Here is a 19,540-nt window from a genome sequence, read left to right on the forward strand (position 1 = left end):
TGACATCCAGCGGGATACGAGTGTCCGATGGGAGTCGAATAGAGACTCCCACACCCTGGCATCTAGCTGGTCCTCCTGGTAAGGGGGGGTGGTGGGGGTGGGGTTTGAGAGTCCAGCTAACGATCTGTCCACAGAAAAATGGTCTGTGTTACAGAAAGACCAAGAGCACAATGTGAAGCAGTGGAAGAAGTGGGTTTTCTCGTGGTGCTAGGCACAGAATAGAGAGAGAAGAAGACAGTCCTCCCTCCCTTCCTTCGCCATGTCCATTGACATGAATCTTGTCATTTATGTGGAAATGACTTATGAAGTAATACTGGGCGGCCTGCTGGTGGCGCTGTCCAGGGAGAGTATAAATACTCGGACACGGGCCCAGCTTGCTCAGGACATTCTTTGACAGGAACTAGTGAAGGACACAACTAGATCTCCATGTTGAAAAACAGTTGATTAAAGCTTTGTTTAACACTCAGACCAAGTGCCTAGTAGTTTTCTTACATCATCCATCTTTCATTTTATTGTCTTGCGGGAACATTTGAGACAAGTACAACCGTTATTGGACGTGCCCAATGTCCCAACACGGATTCCAGATAGCTGTAAAATGCCTCTTCTTCTCATTTTAATTTCTGATGCTCATGTTAAAGAGGTCCCACCTTCACCAGAAAGTGTCTGATGCAGCAAGCGGCTTGTCACATGACACAGGATCAGAAAAATTACAGGACAGGAGGAGGCCATTCGGCCCATCGCTCTCTGTCAGTGCCAGCTCTTCAACGGGAACTATCCTTTCCTACTCCCTCATCCCTGCTCTATCCCTGTATCCTTTTATATTCTTCCTTTTTCAAATACTTACCCAATTCTTTTTAAATGATGTTAAGTATTAATGATTTCAATAGCCACTTATACTAAGGCAATTCCTGTTCTAGTAACTGTGTGAAAAATACATTTTCTAATTTTCCCTCCATTCCTCCAGTGATAATCCTCAATCTACGGCCCCTTGTTCCCGATTCACCAATCAGTGGAAACAACCTTTCACTATTTGCCCTTTCAGAAGTTCAGAAACTTCGATTAAATCCCTTCTTATTCTCTGTTCCAGGAAAAAAAGCTGGAATTTTTCAGGCCTTTCCTTATAAATATAACCTCTCATTCCTGGTGTAATTCTGATGACTCTTTATTGCATCCTTATTTTCTATTCCAACGCACTCCTGGCTGGCCGCCCACATTCCACCCTACGTAAACTTGAGGTCATCCAAAACTCTGCTGCCCGTGTTCTAACTCGCACCAAGTCCCGTTCACCCATCACACCCTGTGCTCACTGACCCGTGTCCTAACTCACACCCAGTCCCGTTCACCCATCACCCCCTGTGCTCATTGCCCCGTGTCCTAACTCACACCCAGTCCCGTTCACCCATCACCCCCTGTGCTCACTGCCCCGTGTCCTAACTCACACCCAGTCCCGTTCACCCATCACCCCCTGTGCTCACTGCCCCGTGTCCTAACTCACACCCAGTCCCATTCACCCATCACCCCCTGTGCTCACTGCCCCGTGTCCTAACTCACACCCAGTCCCGTTCACCCATCACCCCCTGTGCTCACTGACCCGTGTCCTAACTCACACCCAGTCCCATTCACCCATCACCCCCTGCGCTCACTGACCCGTGTCCTAACTCGCACCCAGTCCCGTTCACCCATCACCCCCTGTGCTCACTGCCCCGTGTCCTAACTCACACCCAGTCCCATTCACCCATCACCCCCTGCGCTCACTGACCCGTGTCCTAACTCGCACCCAGTCCCGTTCACCCATCACCCCCTGTGCTCACTGCCCCGTGTCCTAACTCGCACCAAGTCCCATTCACCCATCACCCCCTGCGCTCACTGACCCGTGTCCTAACTCGCACCCAGTCCCGTTCACCCATCACACCCTGTGCTCACTGCCCCGTGTCCTAACTTGCACCAAGTCCCGTTCACCCATCACACCCTGTGCTCACTGACCTGGCTCCTGGTCCAGCAACGCCTCAATTTTAAAATTCTCATCCTTGTTTTCAAATCCCTCCATGGCCTCGTCACTCCCTATCTCTGTAACCTCCTCAAACCCCACAACCCCCCGAGATCTCTTCGCTCCCCTAATTCTGGCCTCTTGAGCATCCCTGATTTTAATCACTCCACCATTGGTGGCCGTGCCTTCAGCTGCCTGGGCCCTAAGCTCTGGAATTCCCTCCCTAAACCTCTCCGCCTCGCCACCTCTCTCTCCTCCTGTAAGACGTTCCTTAAAACCTACCTCTTTGACCAAGCTTTTGGTCACCTGCCCTAATTTATCCTTATGTGTCTTGTGTCAAATTTTGTTTTATAATACTCCTGTGAAGTGCCTTGGGACATTTTTCTATGTTAACGGTGCTGTTGTTGTTGTAATACTTGTCCAATAATGGGATTCCCAGAACTGCAGACAATACACCAACTGTGACCTTCCCAATGCCTTGGATCAACTCAGGCTTGTTTTATATTCAATGCCCAAATATATAAAATCCATTTGAGGTTTCTGGATTTAACTATCTCCACTCCCACCTTAAAGTTTTATATATGTCAACCCCTTGATCTCTCTGATTCTCCACTCTGATTAGGGAGCACATCCTTTCACTGTTCTTTTACCCAAAATGCGGAGGCAGCGTTGGTGGTACCTCTCCAGTGCTTTGAGGTGCCTGCTGTACATGGTCCATGTCTCTGAAGCATACAGGAGGGCGGGTATCACTACTGCTTTGTAGACCATGAGCTTGGTGCTGGGTTTGAGGTCCTGGTCTTCAAACACTCTCTTCCTCAGGCGACCGAAGGCTGCACTGGCACACTGAAGACAGTGTTGGACTTCGTCATCGACGTCTGCCCTTGTTGACAGTAGGCTCCCGAGGTATGGACCCATTGGCAGGATAGGCGCACCAACGTCAGTGTTCTCGCTCAAGCCAACATCCCCAGCATCGCAGCTTTGACCACGCTCGATCAGCTCCGATGGACGGGCCACATCGTTCGCATGCCTGATACAAGACTCCCAAAGCAAGCGCTCTACTTGGAGCTCCGACATGGCAAGAGAGCCCCAGGTGGGCAGAGGAAACGCTTCAAGGACACCCTCAAAGCCTCATAGAGTCATATAGTTATACAGCACAGAAAGAGGCCCTTCGGCCCATCATGTCCTCGCCGGCCATCAAGCCCTGTCTATTCTAATCTCATTTTTCAGCTCTTGGTCCATAGCCTTGTATGCTGTGGCGATTCAAGTGCTCATCTAAATGCTTCTTGAATGTTGTGAGGGTTCCTGCCTCTACCACCCTTTCAGGCAGTGAGTTCCAGATTCCAACCACCCTCTGGGTGAAAACGTTTTTCCTCAAATCCCCTCTAAACCTCCTGCCCCTTACCTTGAAACTATGCCCCCTGGTTATTGACCCCTCTACTAAGGGGAAAAGTTCCTTTCTATCTACCCTATCTATGCCCCTCATAATTTTGTACACCTCAATCAGGTCCCCCCTCAGCCTTCTCTGCTCCAAGGAAAACAACCCCAGCCTGTCCAGTCTCTCTTCATAGTTGAAGCTCTCCAGCCCAGGTAACATCCTGGTAAATCTCCTCTGCACCCTCTCCAATGCAATCACATCCTTCCTATAGTGAGGCGACCAGAACTGCACACAGTATTCCAGCTGTGGCCTAACTAGCGTTTTGTACAGCTCCATCATAACCTCCCTGCTCTTATATTCTATGCCTCGGCTAATGAAGGCAAGTATCCCATATGCCTTTTTAACCACCTTATCCACCTGTCCTGCTGCCTTCAGGGATCTATGTACATGCACACAAGGGTCCCTCTGATCCTCTGTCCTTCCTAGGATCCTACCATTCATTGTGTATTCCCTTGCATTGTTAGTCCTCCCAAAATGCATCACCTCACACTTTTCAGGGTTAAATTCCATTTGCCACTGTTTTGTCCATCTAACCAACCCGTCTATATCATCCTGTAGCCTGAGGCTTCCCTCCTCGCTGTTTACCACTCCACCAATTTTCGTGTCATCTGCGAACTTACTGATCATACCTCCTACATTCATAACTAAAGCATTAATGTACAATACAAACAGCAAAGGAACCAGCACCGATCCCTGTGGTAAACCACTGGACACAGGCTTCCAGTCACAAAAACAACCTTCGACCATCACCCTCTGCCTCCTGCCACTAAGCCAATTTTGGATCCAATGTGCCAAATTGCCCTGGATCCCATGGGCTCTTACCTTCTTGACCAGTCTCCCATGTGGGACTTTGTCAAAAGCCTTACTGAAGTCCATGTAGACTACACCAACTGCACTACCCTCATCCACACACCTAATCACCCCCTCGAAAAATTCAATCCAAGTGGAGACTAATTCTGTCCCGCAGAATTTTTTCCAATAATTTCCCTACCACTGATGTTAGGCTCACTGGCCTGTAATTCCCTGGTTTATCCCTACTACCCTTCTTGAATAATGGTACTACGTTAGCTGCCCTCCAGTCCTCTGGCACCTCCCCTGTGGCCAGAGAGGTTCTGAAGATTTGTGTCAGAGCCCCTGCAATCTCCTCCCTTGCCTCACACAGCACCCTGGGATACATCTTGTCAGGGCCTGGGGATTTATCCACTTTTAAGCCCGCTAAAACCGCTAGTATCTCCTCCCTCTCAATACTAATTTGTTCAAGTATATCACAATCCCCCTGCCTGATTTCTATGCCTACATCGTCCTTCTCCATAGTGAACACAGATGCAAAATATTCATTTAAAACCTCACCTAGATCTTCCGGCTCTACACACAGATTGCCACTTTGGCCCTAATGGGCCCTACTCTTTCCCTGGTTATCCTCTTGCCCTTAATATACTTATCAAACACCTTGGGATTTTCCTTTATTTTGCCCGCCAGTGTTTTTTCATGCCCCCTCTTCGCTCTCCTAATTTCTTTTTTAAGTACCCCCCTGCACTTTCTATACTCCTCTAGGGCTTCCACAGTTTTTAGTCCTTTGTATCTGCCAAAAGCCTCCCTTTTCTTCCTAATCCATTCTTGTATATCCCTTGACAGCCAGGGTTCCCTAGGTTTGTTGGTCCCACCCTTGACCTTTACGGGAACATGTTGGTGTTGTACTCTCTCTATTTCCTTTCTGAAAGACTCCCACTGCTCTGATGTGGATTTTCCTACAAGTAGCTGATCCCAGTCCACTTTGGCCAGATCCTGTCTTATCATATTAAAATCGGCCTTCCCCCAATTTAGAACCTTTATTTCCGGTCCATCTTTGTCCTTTTCCATGACTACCTTAAATCTCACCGAATTATGGTCACTGTCACCAAAATGCTCTCCTACTGACAGTTCTACCACTTGCCCGGCTACATTCCCTAGAATTAGGTCCAGTACTGCCCCCTCTCTCGTAGGACTTTCTACATGCTGGCTCAAAAAGCTCTCCTGGATGCATTTTAAGAATTCCGCACCCTCTAAGCCTTTTGCACTCTGACTATCCCAGTTAATATTGCGGAAGTTCAAATCCCCTGCTATTATTACCCTATTATTTCTACACTTCTCTGAGATTTGCCTACATATCTGTTCCTCTATCTCCCCCTGACTGTTTGGGGGCCTATAGTACATTCCTAGCAAAGTGCTTGCCCCTTTTTGTTTTTAAGTTCTACCCATATGGCCTCATTAGAGGAACCTGTTAAGATATCATCCCTCCTTACAGCAGTAATTGACTCTTTGATTAATATTTGCGACACCCCCTCCTCTTTTACACCCCCTCTGTCTCCCCTGAAGATTCTATACCCCAGAATATTGAGCTGCCAGTTCTACCCCTCCCTCAACCATGTCTCTGTGATAGCAACAATATCATACTCCCATGTGTTCATCAACATCTTCAATTCATCTGCCTTACTCACAAGACTCCTTGCATTAAAATAAATGCCATCCAGCCGTGCCATAATCCCTTCTGCCGTTACATATTTGCTCTGCCTTCCAGGCTGACTTGTTTTTTCCTCTATATTTGGCTGTGCATCACCCCCTACTATAGCTCCACTCCGTATCGCATTCCCCTGCCAAGTTAGTTTAAACCCCCCCCCCAACAGTACTAGCAAACCTCCCCGCAAGGATGTTGGTCCCGTTCCATTTCAGTGCAACCCGTCCGAATTGTACAGGTCCCACCTTCACCAGAAGCAGACCCAGTGATCCAGGAAACTAAAGCCCCCCCTCCTGCACCAACTCTTCAGCCACGCATTCATCTGCTCTATCATCCTATTCCTATACTCACCAGCACGTGGCACCGGGAGTAATCCAGAGATTACAACCTTTGAGGTCCTGCTCTTTAATCTGCTACCTAGCTCCCTAAATTCTTGTTGCAGGACCTCACCCCTCTTTCTACCCATGTCGTTGGTACCAATGTGAACCACAACCTCTGACTGTTCGCCCTCCCATTCAGAATGCCCCTGAAAAAGTGCAACATCCCCACCCTAACCCTAACTTTAACCCTAACCCTAATCCTAACCTTGGGAACATAGAAACATAGAAACATATAAGATAGGAGCAGGAGTAGGCCATTTGGCCCCTCGAGCCTGCTCCGCCATTCAATGAGATCATGGCTGATCATCCAAATTCAGTACCCTGTCCCTGCCTTCTCCCCATATCCCTTGATCCCTTTAGCCTTAAGAAATATATCCAACTCTTTCTTGAATATATTTAATGAACTGGCCTCCACCGCCCTCACAGGTTCACCACTCTCTGGGTGAAGAAATTCCTCCTCATTTCAGTCCTAAATGGCTTACCCATTATCCTTAGACTATGACCCCTGGTTCTGGACTCCCCAGCCATCTGAAACATCCTTCCTGCATCTAGTCTGTCCAGGCCTGACAGAATTTTATAGGTTTCGATGAGATCCCCTCTCAATCTTCTAAACTCCAGTGAGTATAAGCCCAATCGACACAATCTCTCCTCATACGTCATTCCTGCCATCCCAGGTATCAGCCTGGTGAATCTTCGCTGCACTCCTTCCATGGCAAGAACATCCTTCCTCAGGTAAGGTGACCAAAACTGCACACAATACTCAAGGTGCGGTCTCACCAAGGCCCTGTACAACTGCAGCAAGACATCCTTGTTCCTGTACTCGAACCCTCTTGCTACGAAGGCCAACATACCATTTGCCTTCTTAACCGCCTGCTGCACCTGCATGCTTACCTTCAGCGACTGGTGCACAAGAACACCCAGGTCTCTTTGCACTTCCCCTTCTCCCAATCTATTGCCATTCAAATAATAATCTGCCTTCCTGTTTTTGCCACCAAAGTGGATAACCTCACATTTATCCACATTGTAGTGCATTTGCCATGTTTCTGCCCAATCACCCAACCTGTCCAAATCATACTGGAGTTTCTCGGCATCCTCCTCACAGCACACATGCCCACCCAGCTTTGTGTTGTCTGCAAATTTGGAGATATTACATCCAATTCCCTCGTCCAGATCATTAATATATATTGTGAACAGCTGGGGTCCTAGGACCGATCCTTGCGGTACCCCACTAGTCACTCCCTGCCACTCGGAAAACAACCCGTTTATTCCAACTCTTTGCTTTCTGTCCGCCAACCAGTTCTCTATCCAAGTCAATACCTTGCCCCCAATCCCATGTGCCTTAATTTTGCACGCTAATCTCTTATGTGGGACCTTATTGAAAGCCTTCTGAAAGTCCAAATACACCACATCCACTGGTTCTCCCTTATCTATTTTACCAGTTACATCCTCAAAAAATTCCAGTAGATTAGTCAAGCATGATTTACCTTTTGTAAATCCATGTTGACTTTGTCCGGTCCTGTCACTGCTTTCCAAGTGCTCTGCTATTACATCTTTTATAATGGACTCTAGCATTTTCCCCACTACCGATGTCAGGCTTACCGGTCTATAATTCCCCGCTTTTTCTCTACCACCTTTATTGAATAGTGCGGTAACATTAGCTACCCTCCAATCCATGGGTACTGTTCCAGAGTCTATCGAGTTCTGGAAGATGACCAGCAAGGCATCTACTATTTCTAGGGCCACTTCCTTAAGTACCCTGGGATGTAGATTATCAGGCCCTGGGGATTTATCGGCCTTCAGTCCCATCAATTTTCCTAACAGCATTTCCCTACAAATACTGATTTCTTTCAGTTCCACCCTTTCATCAGACCCTATGTTCCCCGGCATCTCTGGGAGGTTATTTGTGTCCTCCTTTGTGAAGACAGAACCAAAATATGTATTTAGTTGGTCAGCCATTTCTTTGTTCCCCATTATAAATTCCCCTGATTCTGACTGCAAGGGACCTGCGCTTGACTTCACCAATCTTTTTCTCTTCACATATCTATAAAAGCTTTTACAGTCAGTTTTTATGTTCCCTGCAAGCTTACTCTCATATTCTATTTTCCCTTTCTTAATTAATCCCTTTGTCCTCCTTTGTTGAATCCTAAACTGCTCCCAATCCTCAGGATTATTGCTTTTTCTGGCCAATTTATATGTCCTCTCTTTGGATCTTATGCTATCCCTAATTTCCCTTGTTAGCCACGGTTGAGTCACCTTTTTTGTTTTATTTTTATGCCAAACTGGGATGAACAAATTCTGTAGCTCATCCATTCGGTCTTTGAGTGTTTGCCATTGCCTATCCACCGTCAACCCTTTGAGTGCCATTCCCCAATCAATCCTACCCAACTCGCTCCTCAGACCATCGTAGTTTCCTTCATTTAAATTGAGGACCCTAGTCTCTGATTCAACTACTTCATTCTCCATCTTAATGAAGAATTCGATCATATTATGATCGCTCCGACCCAAGGGGCCTCGTACAACAAGATTGCTAATTAATCCTTTCTCGTTACATAATACCCAGTCTAAGATGGCCTGATCTCTGGTTGGTTCCTCGACATATTGGTCCAGGAAACCATCCCGTAAACACTCCAGGAATTCCTCCTCCACAGTATTGTTACTAATTTGGTTGGCCCAATCTATATGCAGATTAAAGTCACCCATGATGACTGCTGTGCCCTTATTGCATGCTTCTTTAGTTTCCCTTTTAATGCCATCCCCAACCTCCGCCTTAGTGTTTGGAGGTCTATATACCACTCCCACTAACGTTTTTTCCCCTTGGTATTCCTCAATTCTACCCATACAGATTCCACATCATCAGAGCTAATATCCTTCATTACAATTGTGTTAATCCCTTCTTTAACCAGTAATGCTACCCCACCTCCCTTTCCTTTTTGCCTATCTTTCCTGAATATCGAATACCCCTGAATGTTGAGTTCCCAGTCTTGGCCATCCTTGAGCCACGTTTCAGTAATCCCAACCAAATCATATTCGTTTACCTCTATTTGCGCAGCCAATTCATCCACCTTATTACAAATGCTCCTCGCATTAAGACACAAAGCCTTCAGGCTTGTTTTTTAACGCTCTTAGACCTATTAGAATTATTATTTACTGTGGCCATGTTTGATTTAAACCGTTGATTTCTCTGACTGCCACTTTTGTTTTTCTCCTTCCTATCTTTTGCTTTTATCCTTGTTTCCCTTTCCTCTGTCTCCCTGCTCAGGTTCCCAACCCCCTGGCCCAAGACCGGACAAAGTGGAGGAGAAGCATCCGGCACGACGCCGAACACCTCGAGTCTCTTCGCCCTGTACAAGCGGAAGCCATGCGCAAACAGTGGAAGGAGCGCACGTCAACCCAAGCACCCCACCCACCCGCCCCTTCAACCACCGTCTGCCCCACCTGTGACAGAGACTGTAGGTCCCGCATTGGACTCATCAGTCACCTGAGAACTCATTTTTAGCGTGGAAGCAAGTCATCCTCAGGTCCGAGGGGCTGCCTAAGAAGAAGAAGACCCAAAATGTATAACTTTACATTTCTTTCCATTGAACTGCATTTGCCACCCATCTGCCCACTCTATTAACTTGGCTGACAATCTCCTGCACATTCCCTCACCATTTTCCATGCTCCCTAACTTGGCATCAGCAGAAGACATTGATATCTTTCCTGTTTTGCCTACATCCCAATCATTTATATATAAGTGGAAAATGAGAGGTTACAGCAGATGTTTACCACACACCACCACCAGCTACAGTCCACCAATCCAAAGAACATCCCTTTATTCATCCTCTTTTTTTTCTTCCCCGAGTGATGTCTCTATCCATGCAGCTAAATTTCCTTTTCTTAATTCTTTCTCTGGATGTGGCCATCATTAGAAAGGCCGGCATTTATTGCTCATCCTTAGTTGCCCTGAGAAGGTGGTGGTGAGCCTTCTCCTTGAACCGCTGGTAAGTGCTTTTTTTGACACAACTGAGTGGCTTGCAAGGCCACTTCAGAGGGCAGTTTAGAGTCAACCACATTGGTGTGGGACTGGAGTCACATATCGGCCAGGCCGGGTAAGGGCGGCAGATTTCCTCCCCTATAGGTCATTAGTGAACCAGCCGGGTTTATACAACAATCCAACAGAAGGTCGTGGGTTCAAGCCTCGCTCCAGTGCCTTGAGCACGTAATCCAGGCTGGCACTTCAGTGCAGTACGGAGGGAGTGCTGCACTGTTGGAGGTGCTGTGTTTTGGATGAGCCAAAGGCTGTGCGTGCCTCCTCATGGCACTATATGGTGAAGATCAGGGGAGTTCTCCCTGGTGTCCTGGCCAGCATTGCAATCCTTCAAACAACCCCACCAGAAACAAATGAACCGGTCATTTATCTGATTGCTGTTTGTGGGGGCTTGCTGTGCACAAATTGGCTGCCGCGTTTCCTACATTACAACGGTGACTACACTTCAAATGTACATCATTGACTGTGAAGGGCTTTGGGATATTCTAAGGACATGAACATTGAAAGCAGGTCCGTTCATTCGTAACTTGTAATGGGATTAGAAATCAAGAAAACAGTGAAACTTGAGTCTTGGAAACTTTACTCACATCTACTCCAGGAAGCCCTGCGAGTCCTGGGGCTCCAGGAGACCCCGGGTCTCCTAGTTCACCTGGCGTGCCCTGAATAAAAATTTTAAAAAATCACACCAAACACTGCCGTAAAATGGTCAACAATTGTGCTTCTCAATAGAACATTTCTCTGAATTTTAATAATTAAGAAAGTGAACGTACCGCTGGACCGGGCAAACCAAATGGGCCGGGCACACCCTGTCAAAAATAAAGGAGACAGCATTAGTTAGAAGTTGTTATACTTAATTACATGCTATAATGTACAGATAGTGAATACCAAGGCCAATTTTCCCCCCCAGAGAATCACATCGACTATACAGCACAGAAACAGGCCATTCGGCCCAACTAGTCTGTTCTGGTCTCTCTTCTTCTTGGGCAGTCCCCCAGAGTCGAGGCTGACTTGCTTCCACTCCCACATTGTGGGTTCTGGGGTGACTAATGAGTCTTATGGGGGATCTACAGACTCTGCCATAGGTGGGGCACGCAGTGGTCGAAGGAATGAGTGGGTGGACTTGGAAGCAGCTTGTGTGTGTGTCTGTGTAAAAGGGGTGATCAAAGATGGCTGCCCGACCTCGTGTCAGGACACAGAGACAATCAACATGAAAAAGGAGGCTCAAAGATGGCTGACTAAACTGCCAATCAAAGGCAGTTCAGGGAGTTCCCTCCCTGCAGAGACAATCGATGTTTGTTTACAGGAACTGCTACTTCGTGTACACAAGGGATTATCCACTTCAGACTGCGGCTTCGGGTGACCACAGAACAATGGCCTTCTGTTTACACTCCTCCCAAGCTGTTTACATAGTAATACAGCTCCATTCAAAACCCATCTGGATGAATGGAAATGGTTCAATAGCCCATCACACACAATGAAGACACATCCAAACTGCAGCTTTACATTCAAAGCTTAGCACAGAAGAGACATTTGAACTGAGAAAAGGAACAGTTTAAAATGAATGGGTTTGGATGAATCACCCATTACTGGACAATGGGGCAGTTGGATCCTTTTTTTTTAGCCCAGAAACATCCGGAGCTGGGCAGGCCCCAAAAGGGGGTATAAAAGATAGCTTCCCAGAAGCTTGCTCGCTCTCTGGCCTCGCCTCCATGTCCCTCTACAGCGTGGGAGTCTGTCTGTAGAAGTGAAACACCAGCAGTTTACTTTTAAAACACTGGGGTGTTTTTCACTTCGGGGCAGTGAAGATCTAAGTTTGCAGGGCACGGAGCAGGCATTTCCAGTGGTGAGCATATATTTTTCTGGCCTTCCACAAGGCAACTTAGGATAGAAATAGGGGTGGGAGTAAAGTGGGAATTTCGTTAGAATTGTGATTTTAGTCGATTTCCCTCGTTGTGTCCATTTTTCCTCCCCTATTTAAGTAGGACAGTGTTGCACCTAGCAGAGAAGTGCGATGGTGAACACTGAATTCGGTATTTAAAACTGTATTAAAAGGGAGTAGCTGTTTTAAAGTACTGTATTTAAAACTGTATTAAAAAGGGGTGTTGCACCAAGCAAAGGAGTGCTGTGGTGAATGCTGTTAGCTGTTTTAAAGTAACTGTATTAAAGTGCTGTGTTTTTAAGTAAAAGCCACTAAGCTGAGGTGCTGTAGTGAGTAAAGGGTCTTTTTAAGTAAAAAGGTACTGGATTTAAAATAAAAGCAGTGTTGCACTGAGCAGAGAGCCCTCTAGTGGACACTGAGTGTACTGCGTGTATTTATCAAAGGAGAGTTGCACTGAGTAGGGGGCCCTCTAGTGGACACTAAGTGTACTGCATTTAAGCAAAAGTGTTGTACCAGGCATAAGAGCCGTATCGATTATTTTACGTTGTTTCTTTCTTTTGTTTTCAATAAATACTGCTCTGTTTTGCACCCAAACCATGAGTCACGTTGTTTTCTGTCTACATCACCACCGAATAAGTCCGGGGGTCAGAACTCAGGAATAGGGGAGTGCTTCGAAACTGCAAGGGGGTCCCTGGAGCAGCTCAGAGGCTTCTGACTGGCCAGAGACAAATAACCCCAGCCCCGCTATATTAATTCCATACAAAATGGCAACCGCGGCAGGACCCTCGGCAATGGTGTGCGATGTGGCCGACCGTGGTTTGGGTCTGGAAAGAGCAGCAGTTATTGGGTTTCTTTTTATCCCACTGGTTTGTTTGTGGTTAGGTTACCCGCAGGCTTAGGGAAGCCAGGGCAGCAAGTTGAGATAGGGAAAGGGAGGTTGAGGAATACCAGGCCAAGGTAGAGCGCCTGGTAGTTCAGTTTAGTGAGGGCAAAAGCCACACGAGGCACGAGTCAGAGTACCTGAAGTGCCTAGTTGCAGAGGCAAAGAACAATGAGATGAGGGTGCGGGAGGAGAACGCTTGCCTCATACAAGAGTTAAAAGAGCAGGAGGAGAAGGTTAGGGAAGTGAAGGCAGCATATAAGCTGGCCTGCGAGCAAGAGTTTGAGGAAGCAGATCATGGCCCCTGTAGGGCAGAGATAGAAAGCCTTAAGATGGCTTTAAAAGGAGCAAAGGGGATGATTTGCCTGATCAGCCCGAAGGCAGGTCAGCCGGATTTTACTGGCAACCTAAGTAAAACAGCCCCACAGGCAACACCCAGGGAAAGGCTGGCCAGGGAATCAGAGGTCCCACGACCGCCACCCACAGCTCCAAGAAACAGGAGGGGTATCGAGACGCCCCAACCCAAGGGAAAAGTCCATGAGGTTAAACCTGGGAGCCAGAGTAAGAAAGAGTGGCACCAGGAGGGGAACCGTCCCTCCCAGGCTAGGTTAAATTGCTATGGGTGTGGGAAAGATGGTCACTGGAGAAAAGACTGTAAGAATCCCTGGAAGGATAGCAAGGGAAAGAATCCCACAGCCCCAGTCCAAAGGGTAGAGACAGGAATTTCCCCCGCCTCAGTCGAGTCACTACTGGAGGCAGTGCGGTCTCTTCTGACCAACCAGGGAAAAATAGCAGCTCCCACTGGTGCTGCAGTTCCCCCGGCCCCCTCTGCCGCCCCACTATGACTAGAGCCCACACAGCCTGTCTACCTGTGTGACCTCCGGTATGACGGATGGAAGAGACCGCTTGTACAGATGGAGGTGGAGAGGGTTAAAGGGACCTATCTACTGGATACGGGAGCATCATGCACCGTGATCCACGCGGATAGTCCCACCACCTCGCCTCTGTCTAGCGGGGTTCCATACGCCTTATCGGGGTTCACTGGTAAGGAACAGGCGGGAGTATTCTCCAAGCCGCTCTCAATCCGCCTGGGCACGATACGGACCAAATGGACGTGTATCCTGGCAAGGTGGGAGGCGGAGGGAGGAAAGGGGATTCTAGGAGCCGACTTCCTGGTGGGCCATGGGATCCTCGTGGATCTCCACAATCATTGCCTGTGGGGAGCCAACACAGGTGGAGAGGGAGGTGTAGTAGTCATCCCCAGCAAGGAAGGGAAGGGGACCCTGTGCACTGTGAAGCCTAAAGAAGGTTACAACCTCGGGCTCATGGTCGAGGGTGTCCCGGGGGAATTCCAGGCAGTCGTGCAGGCTAATCTAGCTGCGTTTGCCACGCATAAACACGACTGCGGGAGGGTCACAGGGTTTGAGGTTAGAGTGGCTGGGGACCCCGGCCCCAAAAGCAGTATAATTTCCCCAAGGAGGCAGAACCCGACATGGAGGCAGCCATGTCCTCTTTGGTGCAGCAGGGTGTGTTGAGGCCCATAGCCACCCATGTTAACTCTCCGCTTTGGCCGGTCAGAAAACTGGACAATACGTGGAGAGCCACGGTGGACTATCGGGTGCTTAACAGCAATATCCCAGCCTGTGCACCCACGGTGGCAGCAGTTGCCGATCTGATAGGAAGTATTCCAGCATCCGCAACCACTTTCACAGTGCTGGATATTTCTAACGGGTTTTGGTCCATCCCTTTAAGGAGGGAGGATCAGTACAAGTTTGCTTTTACCTTTAAGGGGCAACAGTACACATGGAACTGCTTGCCACAGGGTTTTCATAACAGCCCCAGCGTCTTCCACCAGTTTATGGCAGATAGTTTAAAAGATTTCAGCCAGCCTACACAGTTGGTTCAATACGTGGATGACCTGCTCCTGTTCACTGATTCAGGAGAGGAGCACGGTCCACTATTAGCCGAACTGCTGGAGCTGCTTAGGAAAAGAGGTTTCAAGGTAAACCCAAAGAAAGCGCAGATCGGCCAGCAGGAGGTCAAATTCCTGGGTCTGACCGTCCGCGCTGGAGAAAGGGCCATAGATAAGGCTAGGAGGGAAGCGGTACAAGAGTTACCGGTCCCTAACACAGTCAGGGGTGTGAGGTCATTTCCAGGGCTGACGGGGTACTGCAGAGACTTCATTGAGGACTATGCAGCCACAGCAGCCCCTCTGCTCCGACTCCTACATAAAGGTGTGGAGTGGCTCTGGGATGAGGGTTGCCAGGCAGCATTTGTTAAACTCAAGGGAAACTTGCAGACTGCACCAGCTCTAGGGGCCATAGATGGGGGGAAAGAGTTCTTCTTGGAGGTAGCAGCCAGCGGGGATAGTCTCAGTGCTGTGCTGCTCCAGGAGCGGCATGGCAGGCTAAGGCCCGTGGTCTACTCCTCCAGAGTCCTCACGGATGTGGAGAGGAGCTACTCCAACTGTGAACGGCACCTTTTGGCCACACATTGGGCTGTGAAAAGATCTTTAATTTTCACAGGCACCTCTCCCATCACCCTCCTCACACACCACACACCCACCCAGATGCTTCTGGATGGGAGGATTAAAGATGGGACAGTGAGCAGTGCCCGCATTGCGCACTGGACCCTCCTCCTCTCGCAGATGGATCTGAGGGTAAGGGGCCTTTGCGAGCCAAAGCTCGCGGCCAATATGGTATATCCTGGAACAGCCCATCGGTGTTCCATAGAAGGGTTATGGGAGGTGAACATAGGTTTACGGGCCGGGATACATCCCTCAGGCCATGAGATCTATGTAGACAGTTCCAGCATGGTATCTGCTGGCAAACGACTCACAGGTTGTGGAGTCTATGACCCAACGGCAAACATTGCCTTGGCAATCAAGCTCCCCAATAGGCTGAACTGTCCACGGTGATGTACGTGGTTGTAGTGTATGTACCTTGAAGAAGGAACTATATTCTGCAGCCCCTGTATACTGCAGTACCAGTAGTGACCACCCCTGTATATAAGCCTGTGTAGTAACTTTGTATAGTAGTTCCAGTTTTGTCTCCATTCAGTAAGCACCTGTTATAACCAACTTCTGCAGTCCGTGTCTCAATTACACACGGACATTACATTGGCGACGAACAGATCCGAACTTACCTACAGTTCTGCACCACCTCACGGGGATCCATCCCTGAAGCGAAGTTATTAGAGGTCGAAGCCAGAAGGAAGAAATCCAAAAAGAAAAAGAAAACAAACAGAAGAAACGGGCGTCGACTGTGGGCAACCGCCCTCTGATTCATCGAATTCGAAGATTTGCAGGAGAGGCTGTCGAGAGCTGGGCTTGGTTATCCACGGCGTTGGCAGCAGCGCGGGGGGAAGCGCGCGAAGACCATAGGGCGTCACCATCAAGGCATAAAAACACCAGCAACAGCGCTGGCAGCAGCGGAAAAGGCAGAAAGCGCGGGAGGCGCCATCTTAATCCAGCGGGGAAGAAGGCAAAGAGCAGGAGGTGCCATTTTGTTCAATCGGGGAAGAAGGCAAAGCGCGGGAGGCGCCATCTTAGATCTCCAAGATGCCGAAGACTGGCAATATCACTGCCTTCGATAATGCAATAGAAGACTGGACCACGTATGTGGAAAGAGTCGAAGTATATTGCAAGGCAAATGAAGTAGCCGATGAGAAAAAGGCATCGGTACTACTAAACTTAATGGGCGCAAGAACGTACGGCCTATTGCGGAACCTGATCACTCCAGTCAAACCGATGGCAAAGAGTTTTAACGAAATTGTTGATATCCTACAGGAACACTTAAATCCTACACCGCTGCTGATAGCAGAAAGATTTAAATTCCACAAGAGAAATCAGCATAAAGATGAGAGCAATGCTGATTACCTTACGGAACTACGCAAGCTATCAAAGCACTGCCAGTTCGGAGCAGGACTGGCAGATACCCTACGGGACAAATTTGTCTGTGGACTCCTGAGTGAAGGAACCCAGAAGAGGTTACTCTCAGAGAAAGAGCTGACGCTAGATAAGGCTTTCAGCGTGGCAGTATCGTACGAAGCAGCAACAAGGGGAGCTGCGAAAATACAGCAAAAGCCATAGGAATACAGCACCCATGAAATGACACGGGGATTTGAAAAATGTTATCGCTGCGGCAGAACAACCCATGACCAGAAGGACTGCTGGTCCAAGGACAAAACATGCAGGCAATGCGGAAAGATGGGACACATTGCACGAGTTTGCAGGTCCGGGAAGAAGACTAACGACAACAAAAAGACTACTAAGGAACAGTACAGGAAAGTACAAAAGATGACGGACAGTAGTTCCGAAGACCAGAAGAGCGATAGTGAATCCGGGAACAAGAGACTAAGCTGTCTCAAACTACACAACGTAATCGCAAAAGAGGATCACCGAACCATTTGGGTCACCCTCACGATAGCAGGGTCCCAAGTCAAAATGGAATTGGATACAGGATCAGCCCTGACCGTCATGAATCGACGAGACTACGAGCGGCTATTCTCACACATACCCTTGAAAGACACATCCATTGTCTTGAAGACATATACGGGGCAGAAAGTATACCCCAGAGGGAAAATAAGGGTGCCTGTCGAATACAACGGCAAGGAAATGCAGAAATTGTATCTGTACATACTGCAAGATGGTTGACCACCGTTATTGGGACGTGAATGGATCAGAAAGATAAGTTTAGACTGGCACTCCATTCAGGCACTGACTGTGGCTGGTAAAAAGGATGACGACGTCACACCTGGACGATTGTCAAAAATCTTAGCTAACGCTAAAGAGGTATTTCAACAAGGACTGGGAACTCTTAAAGGCGTAACCGCCTCGATAAAAATAGAAGAGAATGCAATTCCCAAGTTTTTCAAAGCAAGACCGGTACTGTATGCAATTCGCCCAGCCGTCGAGGCAGAGCTGGAGAATCTGGAGAATGCAGGCGTGTTATCTAAGGTAGACTGGAGTGAGTGGGCGACACCCATCGTTCCTGTCATGAAGAAAACATTAAACAACGTTGGGCCCGATTTTCGGCTTGTGCGGGAAATGGTCGGATTTCCCCGAATGTGGGGTTTCTGACACACATAAAAAAGTGTCAGCCAGCCCCACGCAATTTTCCCTCAATTGGCCAATTAATTTCCAGCATGTGGGAAGCCTTGCTAATTGTCTAAATCGAGTCAGAAATCCCCACACTATGATGTCATCATTCGTGGTGCTTTCAAAGTGTCCAGCAAGCTTCTCCACCTCTGCAGGCTTCTCAACCACTCTTGCACAATGGCAGAGGAGCCTGCACCAGCTGCTGCCAGCAGCAGAGGCCGAGTTGCGGGCAAATTAAACGAAACGTCATTGCAGACCTTGGTGGATGGGGTAAGGGCCCACAGGGAGGTCCTCTACCCTTGCTCAGGGAGGAAGAGGCCTCCCAAAGAGTCCACAGCTGCCTGGATGGAGGGGGCAGCAGGGGTAAATTCTCTGGATGTCACCCGTCGCACCTGGCTGCAGTGCAGGAAGCGCTTCCATGACCTTCACCGCACAGGGAAAGCAAGTATGAAGTTTCCATCACCCTCAACCTCATCCCCATTGCCTTTCCCCAACAGCACTCAGCTTCAGCAATCTCTTCTTCCACATCCCACTTCACAGTCACATCCATGCACCCTTACCCATTCCGTCTCTCTCAATGCTCACATTCACATAACTATTCCACCATCCAGTCTTGTAAGTAGTTTTAATGGCATCATTTTCCTGTACATAAACTTTATGTTGCCAGCTGCTGCAGTTATGGCGTCTGTCATTTGGCGAATGTGGATGTCACATAGAGGCCTTAGGATAAATTGCAGATGACTGCAAACTGGTCAAAGTTGTTGGTAAGTGCAGGCATGGGCCAATGTCCATGGTCAGTTCAGAAGCAGTGAGGCTGCAGTGTTTGATGTATCAGACTACGCAAATCTGGCCAGGATGAGTGCGTTCCTTGCATTCCGCCCAGCAATGTTCTCGCGCACTGGTGCCGCTGGTTGGCAGGCCTCTGCAGGATGCTCGTTTCCGACCACCTCCTCCTCCTCCTCCTCAGGATCATCCTCAGCATCATCCTCATCCAAGGCGGCTCTGTGAGGAGCCTCTTGGTCCTGCGGAATCTGCAAGCCACAATGCTGTGCCATGTTGTGAAGCACACAGCATACCACAATGATTTTGGAGACCCTGGCTGATGAGTACTGTAGGGCTCCACCTGATCTATCGAGGCATCTGAAGCGCATCTTCAGCAAACCGATGGTTTGCTCGATTATGCATCTGGTGGTCATGTGGCTGGAGTTGTAGCGCTCCTCAGCTTCGCTGACTGGTCTCCTCAATGGCGTCATTACCCAAGTGCGCAGGGCATATCCCTTGTCTCCAAGGAGCCATCCTTGAAGTTCGTTTGGCGGACTGAATAGTGGAGGCACAGTAGATTCGCGCAGTATAAAGGAGT

General features: G+C 48.5%; 1 protein-coding gene across 1 annotated transcript in view; it reads right to left on the bottom strand.

Moving 5' to 3' along the window:
- Positions 1 to 19,540, bottom strand: part of col9a3 (collagen, type IX, alpha 3) — a 190,985-nt gene that overhangs the window by 143,260 nt on the left and 28,185 nt on the right. The window contains exons 3-4 of the mRNA XM_086005879.1: positions 11,094 to 11,129; positions 10,911 to 10,982 (exon numbers count right to left, since the gene is read on the bottom strand). Coding sequence (XP_085862005.1) covers positions 10,911 to 10,982; positions 11,094 to 11,129 — 108 coding nt within the window. The remainder of the gene's footprint in view (positions 1 to 10,910; positions 10,983 to 11,093; positions 11,130 to 19,540) is intronic.

This window comes from Somniosus microcephalus, chromosome 13 (genome assembly GCF_052327205.1).
Source record: "Somniosus microcephalus isolate GS21.2 chromosome 13, FLI_Smic_1.0, whole genome shotgun sequence".
Taxonomy (NCBI): domain Eukaryota; kingdom Metazoa; phylum Chordata; class Chondrichthyes; order Squaliformes; family Somniosidae; genus Somniosus; species Somniosus microcephalus.